This window comes from Odontesthes bonariensis, chromosome 20 (genome assembly GCF_027942865.1).
Source record: "Odontesthes bonariensis isolate fOdoBon6 chromosome 20, fOdoBon6.hap1, whole genome shotgun sequence".
NCBI lineage: Eukaryota > Metazoa > Chordata > Actinopteri > Atheriniformes > Atherinopsidae > Odontesthes > Odontesthes bonariensis.
This window is the reverse complement of record NC_134525.1, coordinates 19284211-19303765: the sequence shown is the minus strand read 5'-3', so window position 1 is coordinate 19303765 and position 19555 is coordinate 19284211. Positions and strand designations below refer to the sequence as shown.

At 39.5% G+C, this 19555-nt stretch overlaps 1 protein-coding gene across 2 annotated transcripts in view; it reads right to left on the bottom strand.

Moving 5' to 3' along the window:
* Window positions 1–3258: 3258 nt before the first annotated feature.
* Window positions 3259–19555, bottom strand: part of ctdspla (CTD (carboxy-terminal domain, RNA polymerase II, polypeptide A) small phosphatase-like a) — a 34039-nt gene continuing 17742 nt past the window's right edge. Inside the window, exons 2-8 of one of the 2 annotated variants that reach the window (XM_075452226.1) lie at window positions 16366–16532; window positions 15105–15137; window positions 12245–12346; window positions 6533–6589; window positions 5137–5229; window positions 4860–5045; window positions 3259–4444 (exon numbers count right to left, since the gene is read on the bottom strand). In XM_075452226.1, coding sequence (XP_075308341.1) covers window positions 4319–4444; window positions 4860–5045; window positions 5137–5229; window positions 6533–6589; window positions 12245–12346; window positions 15105–15137; window positions 16366–16532 — 764 coding nt within the window. In that variant the 3' untranslated portion in view covers window positions 3259–4318. The remainder of the gene's footprint in view (window positions 4445–4859; window positions 5046–5136; window positions 5230–6532; window positions 6590–12244; window positions 12347–15104; window positions 15138–16365; window positions 16533–19555) is intronic. The other variant, XM_075452228.1, reaches the window with a different exon arrangement.

Here is a 19555-nt window from a genome sequence, read left to right as displayed (position 1 = left end):
CAAAAAAATATATCACATGAACAGTTAAACAAAATTTGGTCCTCTCATATCTGAGAGGGCAAGTGGGAGTTTAAGAGGAAAATGGAGGAAAAAGAGAAAACAGAAAACAGAAATTCTTCAGGCTGGAACAACAAGCTCTGTAATGCCTAATCCACTGCTGCAAGAGCCTGCTACGTAAGCGGAAGCTAAAAGTCCACATCAAGATATCACATGAAGGTAAGCTCCACTTGGTTGTATATTAACCAGTTTATAATCGTATAATTCATGCACCAGCAGATCACTTAACCCTGCAAACAGCAGAGCTCAACAGAGCTCAGCAGAGTCCTAAGTGTTCTAATCAGGATCATGTGACTCAGCTGTTGGCCTTCAGTTGTTAAAGTGTGTAAAATCTGTTTGCTGCGGTTGTTTAGCCACTGATTTAACTCATCACTCTATATTGTTTTAAAGGAGGCAAGTTATAGAAAAATAATATTTTTCTCTTCTTCAGAGAAATTTGGGTTTCTGAGGTCAATACCAACTGAAAAAAAAACAATAAACACAAATCTGACACTTTGTTCTGTGTCCTCTGGGTATCTCATTCAGTGGCCCATTCAGATATTTAGTGTGAAGTAATGTAATTTGTCAGGTTCACATCGCCTCCTGTTTGGCCTCAACCTCTGAGCCCCGCTCTCACTTTCAACTTGCTGAAAGTCAGGTTCACATGAAAATCTTCTGTTGTCAGCTGTACTAAACAGGATGCATCTTACATCGACCTCAGCCTCAATTTGGCTACTTTTATTTCTAAATCTAATATTTTCTATTATTTTAGCCATTTAACACTAGCTAATGCTAACAGCTTAGGTAATGAAGTTGATGTGCAAACCTTCAGGGAGTTATTGCTGTTACACTCTGTAATTTGGACAAGCAGCAGCTTTGTTGCTTAGTTGTATTACAAAGCTCTTATTGCTGCAGCAATGCTGTGCAAGGTTACCTGCACCCTGTCCTCTTGTCTCCTCCACTACATTTAACACTATGTATCTTTATCGGCGCATTTACGTTGCATAGGTGGTTTATTGGCATGTTTTCGATAAAGATGCAAATCTCCCTGTGCAATTACTTCATTAAATTGATCTATTCAAATGCGGTAATAAATGGTCCATATGCATTATTGTGAGCTATGCTACATCACTGTTGAGGAGAAAAGCATTGCTTGACAGTACTGGTAACTATAACGCTGCAAGAGACTGCAAAACAGATCAATAAGTAACTATATCAGTATAGAGAGCAAGAGCTTTAGTGTTATTAGCATGACTGGAGGAAAACTTTTATACTGTTAGCCTTCGATGTATTCAATTGCACTTCAGTGGCCCAGATTTTAACAACAGGTAACATACTGAAACAGACCGTATGATTTAAACTTGAGTGGGTTGTGTGACAGCCAGCATTACAGTGTGTCCTCAGCCAACCTATGGCCACATGAAAACATTTACCATAATCCTGTTGAAGTGTTAATGGTCGGTTCTTTGGGAGCTCCTTTACGTTCAGGGTCTGACTCTGGTTCTCACTGTTAAAAAGTTAAAAGGGTTCTGTCAGAGATGCATTCTGCTTGGAAAAAACTTTGTTTCCTCCTGGCTTTTCTCAGCAAATACCATGGTAAGGAAGGCACAACCCAAAGAAGAGAGGAGCAGAGTAAGAAGCAGAGTGAGAGGTTGCTCACTTTGTCATAAACCACCTAGTCTGTGGAGTATTGTTTCATTCGGGAGTAGACAACTACTGTATAGTGATCAAGCCAAGTGATATTTTGACCAAAGCACGTGCCATACATCTTTTTAAGATCTCAGGAAATTGTGCCAACTTGTTAAGAAAGGGCCGAGTACATCTCCTTTAAAAACATCAGCCCAATTCCAGGAGAAATACCATGTGCTGTTTCTGGACATCTTGATTGCCTGGTTGAGGTGTACACTGGTGCCCCCAGAACAGTTCTGGTCTGTTTTTACCATTTTTAACACTTTTACATGAAATCTAGTCCCTGCTATGACTCATTTTGGTTTTGAGCATCCAGACATCCCTCCTGTTCAAGAGTATTCAGATATGGAACATTGGTTACAAACATCAGTATGTGATTGAAACATTATCAAGTTTCTGAGGATTTAGCTGTTTACACATACAATATTAGCTTCAAATAATGTCCAAAGGACTTGGTCCATCCAGGCAACTACAGAATACTGTAATAAATGTAATACGATTGTTCGTTTAGATTAGACGAGGGGCAGTGTCCAGTTAGAGGCATGATAAAAGTGATATCAACACACCCACCAAATTGCAGTATGAACACCTGTGCTCAACCAAACAACGTGCACACTTTGTACTAAGGAGCTGATAGGGTCCCATACGGCTGCCAAGTGTAATAAAATAGTTTATGACTACAAGCACTACTTATCACAACTATTTTGCTTTTCCCAAGTCGTTCCACACCCTGCTAGGACCTTAATTCTGACCATTTAGCATGTTATTTAATGTCATAAAAGGACACGTGCAAAGCTTGAAAATGCATAAACATGCAAAGTGTTTATGAAAGGGATTGATATTTATGGGCATTGCAATGATGTCATATAATTCATAGTACAGTGCAGGGCTGATAAAGTGCAGTGTGGAAACAGCTATGCTAGTTGAAAAGTCACACTTGGGAAGTTCTTTTTCGCTTTGTAAAAATCTCTCCACTCCCTTGTTCAGATCATTCCCTGCTGTTTAATTTTGACTGCTGCTTTTATGTAATCCCCGCGTTCACTGCCGTAGACTGTGGGCGATTGGAGAGGGGACAAGGAGGAGGCGGCATCCTACTTTCAAGCAAAATTACCTAAACGCACCCTTCTTGTTAACCAGCAATACCTGCATTACAAATCCCAACTGGTTTGTAACTGCCCTCTGAGGTATTTTCCACAAGCCAAATATTCAGATTTATAGCTGCAAAGTATCAACAAAAACCGTCTCTTTCATTTAATTTCCGGGTATTGATTATCGTCATTATAGGAGAATTATTTTTTATTAAACTACTAAATACTACATGACTAGTGTAATCCTGTTGTGGACCATATTCAGATATCTATAATGAAGGTGTTTATACAACATTTTTAGGTAAATTTTTGTGTGTTTGTCTGCTTTGTCACTACAAGCAACAGCTTTCACATTACAAATGGTCAATCGATCTTACTAAACAACTGATCATTACAGCATTTCTTTAAGTTTTGTGAACATCATCATACTGTTAAAACACGCCGACAGTGTGCAAACTTGCAACTTTAATCATGTTGTACAGTACGATTTCAACAGCATTCTTTACAATACACCCCACGCCCTTTTCTTTAATAAATACCATCTCATTTAATCTAAACTAATCTTTTTTTCATTTTCTAACTTTTCTCATAAGCTTAACATGTATTAGTAGGACAGTGATGCCATCACAAACATTTAATTTTCTGTCAAAAATACAGCAGGGTTTCTCTATCTTCAGGGGTTATCAATTTACAGTCACTGTCGAGGATCAAATGGTGTAATTCAGCCACAAATCCCATTGAATTGTAAAAAGCTTTGGTAAATTTAACAATTCAATGCCACCCAACTCAAAATCATCTCATCGTTCTGGTCTAAACAGGCAAGTTTTATAAATTAAAAGACTCTTTTCAGTCTTCTTTCAATTTCCATCAATTTTAAGATTTACTTAATACGCTTCTGGAGATCTGGGTAAATACGCAGCATAAAAATGTGCACCTCATAACCCGACACAACAAAATCAGCACAGTAATGAAGGCACTTCATTCTGTAAGAGAAGGTAAATCACAGTTGTTTGAACATAAAAAGTCAGATGAGAAACAACAGCCTGCATAGCACTGCTCAACACAAATAAAACAAAGGGTCACCTATTCTTTTAAAAGAAAAAGAAAAAAAGGAAAAGAAAGTTGCACTGAGTAACGGATTTTTTTTGTTTTTTTTGGTAACTAAAATATTACTTGATAGAATCTTGATAGAATAGTAAAACTGCCTCTCTCTGATAGAAAAATTACTTTATGTATTTCTTGCTCTTAGAAACATTGAGTATGTACATACAGTAATATAATTTGTTGTCAGTAAGGGTCCTGTACAAAGAGTCCAAGAATCCAGAGATGGTAGGAACCCATACAGCCGTCTTCTCTAGATTGTAACCTGCTTATTTGCCTGAAATCCTCACACTGGTGACTGAGCTGGTTGGGGGGTGAGTGGAGGGCTGCAGGGTTGTGGCAGCGAGGTGAGGCTTCAGTTTAGCAGGGTCAAAGCAGGAATGCCCAGCTGGAGCTGCCGTCTGCTACCTGTTCCTCAGGCTTTGTAAGGGACTGTAAATGTCCTCCTCTTTACTGAAATCCTCAAATAGAGGGATCAGATCCAGCAGCTCTGTGTCTGTCATGTCATCAAACCAGGACTGCACTGGGACCTGTGGAGAAAAAAAGATTTGATTTATGGGTGGTAGAGGAGAGAAAAATTCAGCTAAATATGGATTCCTAAAGTGTTGCAGAAAAATGGATCAAAGGCAATAGGAGTGGCAGCAGCTCCACTGAGCAACTTCTCTGCAGAGGAGAGAAATCACATAAATTGAGAACACTGCCTTGGGCTGCAAAAGTTTTTGACCACGGTTCTTTAAAGCAACGCAATGCAGCCCCAGGCATCATCACAGCCACCATTTAAACAGCAGCGTAAACCTCAAACATTCCTACTTTATGAATTCCAAACAAGATGTCCTCTAAAATCTAAAACCCGGCCTTCCCCTGCCCATCTTGGACGATCGTGTGTATGCAAACTAAAGCACATCAACTGTATGGACAGGAGCTGAAGGTGAAGAGATCACTTACTGCATTCTCAGGGTGGAATATGTAGGAGGCAGGTGAGTTGTCAATGATGATGACTTTACTGAGCTTTCGGCCCAGCCGGCTGAGGTCTTTGACGTAGTTTCCTCTGTGGAAAACACAAGATTCCCTGAAGAGCCGGGCGCGAAACACCCCCCACTGGTCCAGCAGGTCTGCCACAGGGTCAGCATACTGAACAGACAAAGAAAAAAAACAAAAAGATCAGAATGACAACAGCAAACTGTGACAGGCATGGCAGTGTGGTCACGGGCTGAGAACCAACCTTGGCTAAGCTGGCTGTGAAGAGGACACATTCAAACAACTCCCCCATCTTCTGGAGGAATTCATCCACATGGGGCCTCTTCAACACGTACACCTTAAAACCAAGACACACAAACATGGACATCTTTACAAAACTTTTTGCCGGGTGTGAAGTCATAATCAGTCTGACAACCCAAACATCAAAAGCTGTACCAAAAGTACCAAAAGCTGGCAAAAAAAACAAAACACTTTGATCATTTACTTTCTAGATTTAAAACTAGGCCATTAATATTTAAGGCAAAAGAGTGTTTATCTTGTTGTGTTTGTGAAACCATGTAACACATAAGAACTCTGACTTACTTCATTAGATGCAATGTACATATCAAATAATGTGTTTTAATAAAAAAACATCTGGCAGATGAAGGAAGGCAGCAACTGTCTATCAACATCTTTAACAGGCTTGCTTCAACTGATCAGATCAATGGAGCTGATCCAGCTGGTAAGATCAAAATCTCTCTCAAACTAATCAGGAGAGGAGCATAAATAAACACTGAGAATATGTGTTGCTTGCTCTCACTTCAATTAAGAAATACTCCTCTGTTCTGCTATAGCCGATGCTTCAGCAGCATCTGCTCTAACTTCTCTAGGCGCTGTCATTGTTGATCTAAAACTCATTGTGAGCTGAAAGCATAAGATGTCGACTGTTTTGAAACAACAGGCTCACAAGCAAATGGCTTGGAGCCCAGCAAGATGGACTCTCGTGATAATAATCCCACAAATCTTGCAAGAGTTCAGATACAGTAAGCCCAAAGGTTCTTCGCAACGAACCATCCTGTGCTAAAAGTTATAGATCCACAATACACATTGACTGACAACCCTTTTGATCATTTTTGCCATCTCTACTGTTGTTCGCCATCTTCAGCAGGTCTTTGTGGGTTAGTTGCTGCCCCCCAGTGCAAGTAATCAAGCATAGGCCAAAGCAGATGCAGAAAGCCTATCCTGGATTACTTGAACCAGGTTACAGCTACAGCATGGGATCTTGTTCTTCATCTTCATGGTAGACGAACAAAAACACTTTCTCCTGTGAACATGCAAGTGCAAAAAAAGAAATATTTCCTGGTTCAATTTTTCTCCACTCCCAGCAAATTCAATAACAGCTTCACTATGCTTTGGAATATTTGTGGTGACACAGCCAGATCACAGCCCATTTATCTTTACAATGCGCAAGGACACAAAGGATAAAACAAAACACTTAGTTGTTTGAGTGGTTCCACTTTGATGCACAGCAGCTGTGAGATAACAGGGAATAATAAAGAAAATGGAGCCACCAACTCTCATGGGAGCCCTTATAGACTAAAAAACATTATTATTATACCAAAGCCCACTTCTGGAAGTCCTCCATATCAGCGTAGTATTACCTGATGAACAGTGCCATCAATCTCGACTGGAACAATGAAGTCTGCATTGCTGATGGGCTGCAGGAACACAAGAAACAAGAATATTCAGAACTTTGGCTGGAAACAGCACAAACTGAAAAGGAAACAGCCAAGCCACACACCCACATTTTGTTTCAAAAAGGAAGACAAGTAAAACAGTCCTGAAAGGTGCCCCAAGCAAACGATGAAGGCTCTAAGCATAATGTGGCTCTCTCTGCTCCAGCGCTCTGCATCTCAGTGTTAAATAAAGACCAGCAGTGATACTCCGGGGAGAAACAAGGGAGCTGGGGAAGCTGACAGCCTGTAAGGTGAACAGGGGGAGTGCTGCCATTTCCTCTGCATGACTTCTGTCATTTTTAAAAGCAAAAGAGAGAAGAGGAAAGGTGGAGGAGGTAGAGGAACATAGATGCTAGAAGGGTGTGGGTGGAAGACGAGCTGAGGGCATAAAGACGAGGATGAAAGGATTAGGTAGGAGGCACAGTGGTGTCATTTTTGAGAGGGAGAGAAAAAAAAAAGGTGACAGAGAAAATGTTCTTATGCTTTTTCAGTAACACAAAGAAAGAAATGTTTGTAAGAGCTCGGCTGTCACCTGTTCGGATAATATGTTGCACAGAAAGAACAGGATTATTTGGAAGTATCATTTTAGACTGTAATGACCCTGCTTGGATTTAAATAATGCATGGAAATGTGCATACAGTGACAATTCTTTGTAAACGGGCTTTTTCACATCAAAGTTTTACTTTACAGAGGTCACAACAATGAAGTAGATTGAAAAAAAAAGAAAGATTCATTTAGAATATTATTATTTAACAAAAATTGTGAACAGTAATACAGCAGGAGCAGTCAGCAGACTCTGACTTTGTTCCGATGCTGTGCATGTTTGAACAATCTAAAGAGCATCTAAGCTAGGCCAATTGGCTGACTTCAAAATATATAATTATGTCTAGCTTCGAGCTTAATCATGTAGTTGTAACCAATTCGTCAACTAACATGTTCGGGAATCATAATCTAAACTACAACCAAAAATGTCAAAATGGTCACCCCATTAGTTTTAGCATGCGCTAGTTGGTAACTTTAACCAGCAAGAGTTGAGATATTTGGTTTATGTGGCAGTTTAAGATGCGATAATTCTTAAATGGTATTATGTAATAGAATGTGGTCTTTTCTAAGTCGAAACATAGTTTTAGGCACACAGAAGAAATACTAAACTTAAAAACAATGTAAGTTACTTAAAACCTTATACCAACCAAATATTTACAGTGACTGACTAATTTGTTACAATTAAAATCAGAGTGGGGGTGTGCTCCCATCATTTCCATCATTTGGTGTAAAGTGACCATCCAGCTCACTCCACACAATATGAAGTCTCATCCCGTTGTTTAGATCAAATCAAACCTATGAAATATTACATATTGCAAATAGTGAGGTTAAATCACGTGAATGCTGTTGACAATCAATAAGTGCACAAAAACAAGCTGCAGGCTGGGTAGACAGTAAATATCTAGGGGAACCCATGGAGTTGCAATAGCATTAATAAGTCAAGAATGGGTCGAGTTGGGGAATGAACAAGACTCTTTCTTTAATGTGTTCCCCCATTTGTATCATGAAATAGTGGGAAAGAACAAAAAAGTGGACAGAAATTGCTGCGGCTCCACTTCTTCTGAATTCGAACCAGGAGGTTCAAGGAAAAGGATTCAAAAGGAATCTAGTTGCAGTCTTATGAATAAAGTGACCCTGTGAGACCCCCAATCTTTTCAAAATCTTTAGTCTATGACCTATGACACTTGATGTGAAAGGGTTCATACTTCAATCTTTTCAAAGTGTTTTCAGGTCCTTCAAGAGCATGGAAAGCATGAAATGTGAACTAAAAACACATCTTTTCAGTATGACTTTCATGTAGCAATGTATAATTCGATAAGTTTTAACATAATCTGATTAAATTAGTTTATTATTATCATAAGGTATTTATTCCATTAAAATCAACAACAGTTGTTTTAATTTGAATCTATTTTATTTATAGCTTTTCCTGTTTTACTGTGATCATATATATTTTTTTCTTTTACTGGAACTGCCCAGGTGTAGTTATGTTGAACATGTAACCAAGTATTTGTTCTATATGTTAATATACTATATTTTTTATACTACTTGCCTTCAAGCATAAACTCCAGTTAGAAGGCAGAGTTCAATGCCATCCAGCAGAGGGAGTGTTTGCTGTAGAAATGTTCAGCGCAACACTTTAACCTCCCTCATGTCACCTTTATAAATGTCTAAAGGCTACAAATATGAGTGTTATTTGTATATTATCAAGTGGATATCATTGCTTTTGTTCATATGATGTCAGTTTTCAGTGAGTTCATTAAATTTCAAAGCCTCGATGCAGATTCTTCTCTAAATCAGTTCAGTAATAATCGCATTTGGTTAATATCTATTCCAGAGGCCATAGAAGTGTCCAGAATGGTTTTAAAACAATAAGCCAAATCATAAGCAGGCTAACAACAGAATAAACAGGCAGTATAACTCCTTTTTGCCACAATGAGAAGGAAAAAAGAACACACAGATGGGGAAAGAGATGTAGAAACAGACCACTCTCTGCTCTTCTGCTTATTACTCTTCCACTGAATCATTCAATCAGTTGAAGGCTGAACATACAGCAGCTGCTCACAGTCCTGTCATGGCTCAAGCGACGATGACAGATGTGCGAATGGAAGATGGTGAGAAGGGGACACAGGTGGGGGTGAAATGTTGAGATGGGAGAGCATTTTCATAATAGGTCTCTAAAGAACAAGAGTTAGCCCTGACAGGGTTGACAGAGAGAACTTATCTGGGGTTGTTTAAGCTAATCAACACAAATCATCAACAACTCATTTGTGTTCAATTTTTTTGTGTCCATCTGTGCCATTTAAATGACAATATGCCAGTTGATTAGAATAACAGGAGAAATAACTTTACCTTTTACCCACATTTACTCTTTTATGATAAAGGCTGGCCTCTGGAAAACACTACAGAATGTTTGCCCACACATATATGAAAAAAACTGCTTCACCAAATCATCTTTTAAAAGCTTGAAGAGCGTGGGTTAAGCTTGTTCCTTCACTATGTGTTACACATTGCATTTGGACATTTTAGAAGGGGAAAGATAAACATTTATTAAGACATTCCTAAGTATATTGTACATATTCATCGATTTGTTTTTTGGTGTAGAACGTTGTCAGGATATAATAAAAAGAAAAGCATCACGGTAATAGGCAACACCTTCACTGACCGAAGCAATCCTAGAAGAGTGGGAGCTGTTATGGCTGCATATTAATATCTACAATTTTGGAATTAGATGTTCAAATAAGAGACATAAATGGAATCTAGTATATGGTCAATTGTTTCTGCTACTTTGACAAATCTAACACATACTGCTTTTAATCCTAGAGCAGGCCAAGGAATTATCTCTTCATCCATGACATGCAGGATAAAATACAGAGTATGTGATGTGTTACATAACGCTTCTTTTTTAGTCTGTGTCCATCTGTGCATCATCTGTGTCCCCTGTTGGTTGTTTTTCTGCACTCATTGTTCAATTCCAGTGTTCCAGACAAAAAAAGTGCCTTATATTTTGTGACAATATCATCTCTGAGCATGAAATCTACAGGAAATCCTGTAAGTTCTTTGAACGGAACTGAAAATGCTGCGTTTGTGCCGTTTTCTGTCCCCCTGTCTTCCTCTCCAAACAGATTTTTATGTATTGCATCGGCAGAATCCATTCCATACTGCATGTTAATCTCTGAACTAAAGGAATTTTAATGTACTGAGTGTGTGACTTTCATCAAAGGGAAAAAAAAAACAAAAAAAAGAGCTCCAGTTTGACTGTCTGACTTGTTTTGACAGGGAAAGGGGGAAAAAAAACCTTCAAATTATTCAAACAGATCCACGATTTCTGAGAATTTTATCCCGCAGCCATTCAAGGCAACAGTACACTGTACAGGACACACCCTTGTATGTGGGTGAGCACATGTGTCTGAGTGTGTGGCCCTGCACTGCTGGCATGTGATCATGATGGGTGTGGTGTATGCACATTTCTGTCTTTTTGTGTTTTTTGGACTTTCCACAGAAAATGAGGAATGAAATTCTAAGTCACACAAAAACGTCTTGAATGTTTTCTTCTTTCCATTTTTTCTCTTTTTCTAAAAAATGAAAAGTAGTTCCCCTTCACTGCTGAATGAAACCAGAACAAAAAGGGTTCTTCATCTCGAGCTATTTTGTTGGCAACCTCCCTGGTTTTCCCATTTCGGCAGCACTTTTGCTGAGACAAAAGAACTTGGGCACAAGCATAACAAGATCAGTAGTTCTTACTACTGTGTCAGTAGTAAGAACAAAGAGTCTTTAACACAGCATCTGTAATAGGGCACACCTTCCCAAGTTGGAAAAGATTCCAAAATGTTTTGCAAGGGTGACTTAAAACAATGAAGCACTATCTTTAACATATTTGAAAGTTAAAAATAAATGAGCATGTGTGTCAAGATACATAGGTTTGGAAATACTCATTCCAAAGGAATAGGTTTTTGTTTTCATGCATTTAAATATTGTATACAAAGTACATCTATATATCACATTTGATGTTCTTTCCTGCATCCGAGGCCTGGTCGGACAACACGCCGAGGACTTACGATGCATTAGAAATTGTACTTTGCAGTCAGTTTTGCCACACAAAGGAGCTGACAACAAAATAATTTGCTCTGCTACATACAGGTTTCACAGTAATCCAATGAAAATTGAATCCAAACAAATTTAATGAAAAAAAGCAGGTTACAATTATTTGTTTATAGCTAGCAAGCAGCTTTAAGCATCCAACAGTTTTCAAGTATACAGTAAAAATGAACTCAATAACCACTGAAATTCTGAAGAACTGAGCCCATGCGTTTTGTACAGATTTGACTGTTTTTGCTAAATTGGATGGGAAATTTATTTTTTTTCCTTTCAGCCAGTATTGGCAATGTTTGCTCTCTTGCATCCAAAAGAGCTGGTCAGACATGTGTAATAATGTTCACAACTTGAGCAGTTTAATTAATTCATCTATTTTATTAGTTTACTCGTTCATCGATTCATTCATTTTGACTGAAATTTAGCAAAACAGAGGAAGTTTTGCTTGCAATTTTCACATTCCATCAACTTTCTCTGATGGGTCAATGACACCACAACCACTGTTTGCAATCATTCAATAAAATATAGTCTCGTCGCAATCTGAGTAAAATCTTGAACATAATAGATAACTAACCCCAGATGGTTCCAAATATGGCTTCAAAGCAACACTGTAATAAGCCTTGAAAACCTTGTGTCGAATGGTCAAGTAAGTGCCGTAGATCTTTTCTGCCTGATAAGTAGATTATCAATTAGGATACATGGCCAAAAAAGATGCATTGGTTGCCATGCCAACACTACGTTCTAACAACATTTAGGTCTACTTTCTCTCCTTTAGTAGCTAATTAGTAGCTAAATTTCAAAGCCATTATACCCTGAAGAACAAACATTGTTGTGATTGTGTATACATTAGTGATGCAATCGAGCTCAGTGGCAAATTAAATGTACTACTACCATACACACATCAAATATTTATTTTCTCCTGCAAATCTTATCCCATAACTGAAAAATAATTGTGTGTGTGTGTGTATGTGTAATTACAGTGTTAATGCTATAACCCTACTATACCTTAAAGGAGCTGTGTACAAGGGTTTCATCCAGGTCGATCACCACACAGTTCTTATTGTAGTCAGCTATACTGACCTCTGGCAGAAGGAACTTGGCTGGAGGCTGCAGGAACACACAAAGACATTTTACAGCGTTATGTACTGTAGGTGTAGAGGTACGACCAGGTGGACACACATTCACACACACTCACACTGAGGGTGAGACGGTAGCTCAGTTAGAGTTGGACATGATCACTTAGGCAGCTTTGGGTGCCCGGTGCAATTTACAGCATTAATGGCCTGCAGGAGGGGGTTTCTTAGCATCTGTGGAGATTTGATTTCACTGCTGAGAGAATAATTAATTATTATAATTAATTCTTGCTGTAATACCACAAAAGTACCTTACCTTGATATTTTCTTACATTATTAATGCATTCTTAATTTGATTTAAGTCTCTAAGTTATGCACACTGGTTATTAAAATTCTTAATAGGCAGAAACTATAGGTAGGGAGGATTCAATAAAATAAAAAAAAGACGATGCTAGACATTTGTTACTTAAACAACATCAAATTTAATACTACTACTGACAATAGTAGTTGTCAGATTAATAGACCCACATTCTTTGCTTCAATATGGTCTGACTACCTGCTGATATTCTTGTATCACCTCAAGTTGACTGAGATCTATGACTGTGCTGTCTTCAGGGTCGGGGAGAAAGAAGAAACACTTGTGCCCTTTGCAAAGCAGGCCTGGGGTTACACACAGGCACGGGGCAGATGGTCCGGCCAGAGGGGGCACACGCTCACACTTAAGTCACATCAATGCATTTATGCACACGCATACATACACACACACACACACACACACACACACACACACACACACACACACACAAGCTTATAGAGAGGTGAGAAACAAGGACTCTGTCAATCTTACACACACTAACCCACTAGTGAGCTGCTGCTCATTATGCCAGGAATTTCATCCATGTATATGTTTAGGAGTGTTTTTCCCAGGCTGACTGTATTTATCATGTCTTATCACAGGCCTGCATACTGACGCATCACAGCAAGAATTCCCTTAGAGCAATGACACTGAATGACACACTGTCAAGCTGTGATTCATGTGATTTACTCATGCAGGTTGAGCAAATAAAGAAAGTCTCACTGGGACCTTGACATTTGCTCAAGCCTCTCCTATACCAACAGCCAGGGGGTGCTCTTACAAACTCAGAACAGCATAATAAATCAACTGGCAGGAAATTGATTGATACTTGAGCGGCACATAGCAGATACATGTAATAAAAAGACACTTTTCTTTTGGGTGTACATGTGAAAATGGAAAATATAGTGTTTCCCATTGACCCAACAAGGTTCCCGCATACCATTTAGATTCATGGGGTGAAGCGACGTGGGATTATGGGAGTTGTTGTCTTCACCACCACTGCTGCTAAAAATCTACTTGGTGTGTTTCGGGCAGAAATCTTGGGATGGAATCAGTAATGAAGTAAAGTTTAATTTGGTTATAGTTAGTCATGGATATTCATGTTAGGTTATTTAATTCTAATGAAAGATTCACTGGTAACATTGCACAATGTCCCTTACTTAATAGCATGGCTAACTTGCCATAACTACTCATACAGCTACTGTAACTTATGTGGCCAAATCAATCATGGTAGGCTGCAATCCGTGTCAAAATAACCAATTTAAGATTAACTTTATGTGATTATTTGTAAGCAGTGTTATATTATAGTGTTATCATGCACATGGCTGGGTAGCAAGAATGGGAGGGAAAGTGGGAATGACAGATTGAATAAAATAATATATTTCTCTGGGTTTTAAATCGATTTGCTAACATTTTGTATAATGTAATTATAAAATAAATTACGAATAAAAACATGTAAAACTGGTAAAGTCAGTGATGAGTGTTACTGCTAGTAAATCCATGTATTTCTTACATCCATTTTAATATCCATATTCTGTTTATGCAAGGTAGCCAGGAAAGGCTTGAATAAAATAACTCTTAAGATTTGGTACTATTTGTCACGTCACGCTGTGCTTCTGGTGAGTTTTTGCTCATGGGTGTGTAATCTGGTACCACTGTGATACTTAGCATTTTGCTATTTTTGCATTGAGACAAACAGCCAAACAACACTTGATGAGACTTATTCTTTAAGATGGCACTGTATCATAGTAAACGATGACACAGACGTGACATTTCCAGCAGAGCTTGAGTTATTTAAGACACAACTTGGAATTCTCACATTGGATCAGATCCCACACAACACAGAGCAGACCTCATCGCCGTATGAATTTCCTGCTTTGGTAGAGAGGCGTCTGCTAGTTGGTGTAGTTTAAAGCTTAGCTATGATGTGGCATGCTGTGAGTGTGAATATTCTAAATTACTGTAAACCACAGGCATCGCATAGATTCCAAAATAGCTAAATGAGTTGCAGTATCAGCACAGACACTGCAGGAATCAGACAAATCCAACTTCCCGGTAAATATATCTGATGACGTCCAAATTGCTGAAACAAACTGTTTCCTTATGGAATAACAGTTGTTCATTGATCCATATCTGCATAACGTGAATGTAAACATTCTCTATAGAATTAAATAGCTAATTCAATAAAGTCTACTCAGGACAAGCCATCCGTCTCATGACCAAGACTTTAGATCAGCTGCATGAGTGGACAGCAAACAGCACAAAGGCAACTCTTAAAATGATTAACGGGAGAGAGAAAAATTTCATCTGCCAGCTAAGAAAAATCACCTTTGTGTCAACAGCCACATGCCGCTAAGATGATGAAGTACGGCAAGCACAGGGAGAAGCTTACTGAGATGGAGCGAGATGAAGAAAAACCAAGGATAATAATACATACACTGGGTATAGGGATGACCTGGACCTGGTCACACTGGAAAAAATAAACAGAAAAAGAAAAAGAGAGAGGTTGAGAGAGATGAGGATGGAGAAAAAAACAAAAGAAAAACTGTGAAAAGGACAAAATCAACAACATAAATATTCTAATCAACAAATGCACAGGGAAAGGAGGAAGGTGAGGGACAGAGGAAGGGGACATACAGTGTAGTACACATGGTGGGAGAAAGTGAAACGGAGTCAAAAACAAACAGAGCTGCCATAGTAACAAATATGGCTGGCCAGAAATCTAGCAGCAGTTCAATGCTGGGAGGGACTGCAGGCACAAACTCAGTTAGAAAATCAGCCTTGCGCTTTAACAAGGCTTTTTATGGCAAGGTTTGCTAGGTTCAGTCTAGATTAATGGGAACTCATTTGCTAAGGAGAGGTCCGGAGCGGGTCAGAGCTGACCACATGTACAGCGTCTGTAAAGGGCCACAGATTTCTCCCATGAATGAGACATTTAAAGGTAAACAGAAGTAGAAATGTGATATGACTCTGCTCCATTTTTAGCCCTGTGTACCTGCCTTGGCAGCAGAACACTATGTCTGTAGAGGAGGTTTAGGGTTTGGCGCCTTTTCCACAGCCACAACGTTCTCTTCACACATCCTCACTATACTGGTCAGAGTGTGTACAAGGAGAGGGGGTGGCGTGGGTGCCAGGCAATCCATCATACCAGACATGCACAAAGCCCACTTTATAGGGATTAGAGAAGCAGCAGTTTGAGTGCATGTCTGTGTCCATACGTGTGTTGTCATGGTAAGACTTTTGAACTCTGGTGCCCCAGAAAGACCCAGCGAGAGTGTGTCTTTAGAGTTTCACAGCGTGCTTAGCGCTGTGTGTGTTTTTGTGTGCGTTGGTTTGTGTGTAGGCAGATATCGAAGAATGCAAGATGGGAAGTGAGCCCATATTTTCAAGCAGTAGATGGTAAACAACCTCTAGGTTCAACGGGTTTGAAGCAGCTGGAAAAATTTGTGGAGGGAGCTCAGTGAGGCAGCGCACACAGTGCCTCAGCCTCAGCTCTCTGCAGGAAAAGGCAAACCATAACAAGCCTCTCTGTAACAAAACCAAACAAGTGTTACTCTTTACTGGAACTCTCCAGTCAAATCCTGGGATTTTTGTCATAAAATATTAACTAATTCCCACAAGGTCTGTTTGATTGCCTGGATGTAAATGGTATGGAATTTGGACTCTGTCCAACCACGACACAGAAAAATGACCATTACCTTGGGAGGACTGCCATTCTCCTCCGGCGGAGGGGGTAGAGAAAGTGTCTTGTTGTTGGTGGGTGGTGGCTCCACATGGTAGTCATTGTAGTTGCGGAAGCAGCAAAAGAAGGGGCTGAAAATGCTCCGACTCCGGTGCTTCTTTAAGCTGCTGTTAGACTGGGAGACTGGAAGAAATAAGCACAAATAGAAAGAGACAGCCCTGTTAAAAAGACTCACCTACATATGCCTGATAACAGTGTTATTAACAGTGGTATTTACTTCAGAGGAAGTATACTACACAAGAATTCTTCGCTAGCAGATGGTTCGCTTAGCCAAGACTGTAAGCTGGGAAACGGCTATTAGGTTGACCTAATAAAAAAAAACGACAATATTGCTTCGGGTAGTAAATTAATTAGATACGCTCTATGTGCTGGTTAACAGATTTTGACTGCTTACTGATAAGCATGTTGTTGGCTAACTACTTCTTCATCTTCAGATAGTCTAATTTAAAAAGTGAGTCAGCACTCAAAATACTCAAATCACAAAATTTAAAATAGGGAAATTAGTGTCATCAAGCCTTATCAAATCTCCCACATTAAATGTGACACTAAACCAATTCGAGCTTTTCCCATGCTTTCAACAAATCCATTTACTCACTCAGTGAAAAACTAATTCACAACTTACGACACTAGCATAAAAATGAATTTACTGCCTTGCAAGAGCAAGATCTATGACACGTAGCAACACTCCCCATCTAACCTACTGGGGCTTATAAAATGTGGTTATGCGCCTGCTGTAGGCAAAGGACACTAAGCAGGGGAGAGGGTTCACTTGCGCAAAAGGCAGTTGAGTTCAGTGCCAGTTGCAAGGCAACCAAAAAGAGAGAAGCTAGTTTTTCCAGCAGTAGACTTTGATGCAGGATGTGCCTATCAAGTTGTCAGATGCTTGTTTTAACTTCAGCTCGGAGCATATGGATAGTGAGCCCAACCTCTGCTCAGTGCAGATTCTTTCTCGTGCCACAACAGACAAAAATAGGTGCGGAAGGCAAGTGCAGCGCCCACTGCTTTCTATGTGAAAGCCCAATGCTGCTTTGTCAAAGTTAGCAGCGCTTGTGAGCTACATATGCTTGCACAGTGTGAAAATGTTGAGGACATTCCCTCTTTCGTAAATGTTAATATAGCCAAAATCCCTAGACAAACGTATAACATTATATAGATGACGGCTCTATCAGATCTTGTCACAAATATATTATAATGATTTTATCAGCGCACTCTTAAGTTTTGACATGCTTTGATAGTGACCATGGGTCAACACGTAGTCTTAATCTTTTTAGTCATACTTCCAAACTTGAGTAAAGAAAAAAGATGTGAATGAAAGCAGCTTCAATCTGCGGTTCGAGTGAGCGCAGTAGGAGTAGGCGAGAAGCAAACAGGTAGAGGACTGGTACAAAGCAGAATGTAAATGCACATCTTCCAAATGAAAAAAAACCAAAACAACTATTGGGCTGCACTATAAAAGCTTTGGAATCTAATTTTGACAAGTGAATTGCATTACTGTGTCTTTTCTATGTGCATTGCTGTTTCAAACATATTAGCCCTTAAGAAAAAGATGGGACATATTCAGAGTTGCAGAAAGTCTCCGCTTCACATGCGTCATTGCATTATCCTGACAAACTCAGATGTATGTTGTGCCAAGCCATGAGACATTGTTCATACAATGGGAAGCACAGGGATAAAAATAGCCATCATCAGAGGACTCTCTGTGAAGGTAGTTCTCATATTTTACATTAAGAAAAAAAGAGGAGGCAAGATACACACATTGATGTAGTACATACATACATATGAATATATATATATATATATATATATATATATATATATATATTCATGTTGACAGTAATGCAACCTATAGGTCCCTGGTTACATCATTCCTGCTTCTCTGTCTCCAAAGCTCATGGCCTACTTTTCACTCAGATCAGAACAGAATGGTCTGTTGGCCTCTACAAATGTTCTCATATAAAATTTCATTTATCATCTTTTTGTTTGGAATGGTAGTCAAATTTTGGGCAGCTCCACAGCTCAACACATAAAGTCTCTCAGTTCAGTTGGCACGAGGTGTTTCTGAAACAGAATTTCAGCCACCTCAGTTGCTTTACAAGTAATTTCTAGGATGGAAATTCCAAATGTGGTCAGGGCTTTGATGCATCCACAGGCCGACTAAAACTGGAGTCGCCACTTTCATGCCTTTGAGCTGCCATCGCACAGTATCAATGTTCGCTGCCGTCTCGTTAACATGCTCATGGAGTTGTGTGTCACAGGCAGCATAGTTGCATGCTGTGGCTGTTTGCAGCATGCTCTTGCTTAAATTGGGAGCCTTCAGTTTGACGCTCTGAACATTCCTCGGGTTATTCCAACTGGATCTGACAGGCTGTGAGCAGTTCTTCTTCTTTGTTCTCTCAGTCTTTGTGGTCCAAACTCTCCATTGGGCTCTTTATTCTTTCATTTTCCCCATTCATGCTGTATCATATTCAGGGTTGACGGGGGGCTGGAGCCTATCCCAGCTGCCATTGGGCGAGAGACAGGATACACCCTGGACAGTCACATCACAGAGAAAAACAACAACGCACGCTCACACTCACTCCTATGGTAAATTTAGAGTAATCAATTATCCTAACATGCATATTTTTGGACTGTGGTAAGAAGACAGAGTACCCAGAGAGAACCCAGTTATGGTTAAGTGGAGAACATTCGAACTCCACGGAGACAAACCCCAGCCAGGATTTATACCAGGGACCTCCTTGCTAACCACCACACCACTGTGCAGTTGACCATGACACTTCCTGTATCCCAACTGATGTTCCAGAGAAGCAGTTCCTCACTAAACAAACACAACTTTATGGATGGAAAAGGAAGGCAACATGCTGCATTACTGTAACCAGTGTAATTGCTGAATTACATCCCTTGTCCATGTTGATAGGATTCCCGTACTGCTGCCACAGAAAGCTACTAAAAATATATTGGCTATGAATATACGGTTTATATTTCACTCTGCAGATATGAAGGTAAATTTAGTCTCAAACACAGAAAGGCTTTAATGGATGACACATGAAAGCTCCTTATCTGTTGATTGAAAAGACGTACAAACTAGACAAAGTATTAACCCCATAAGGCAAAGGTCTCACACACACACACACACAATGGGCCTCATG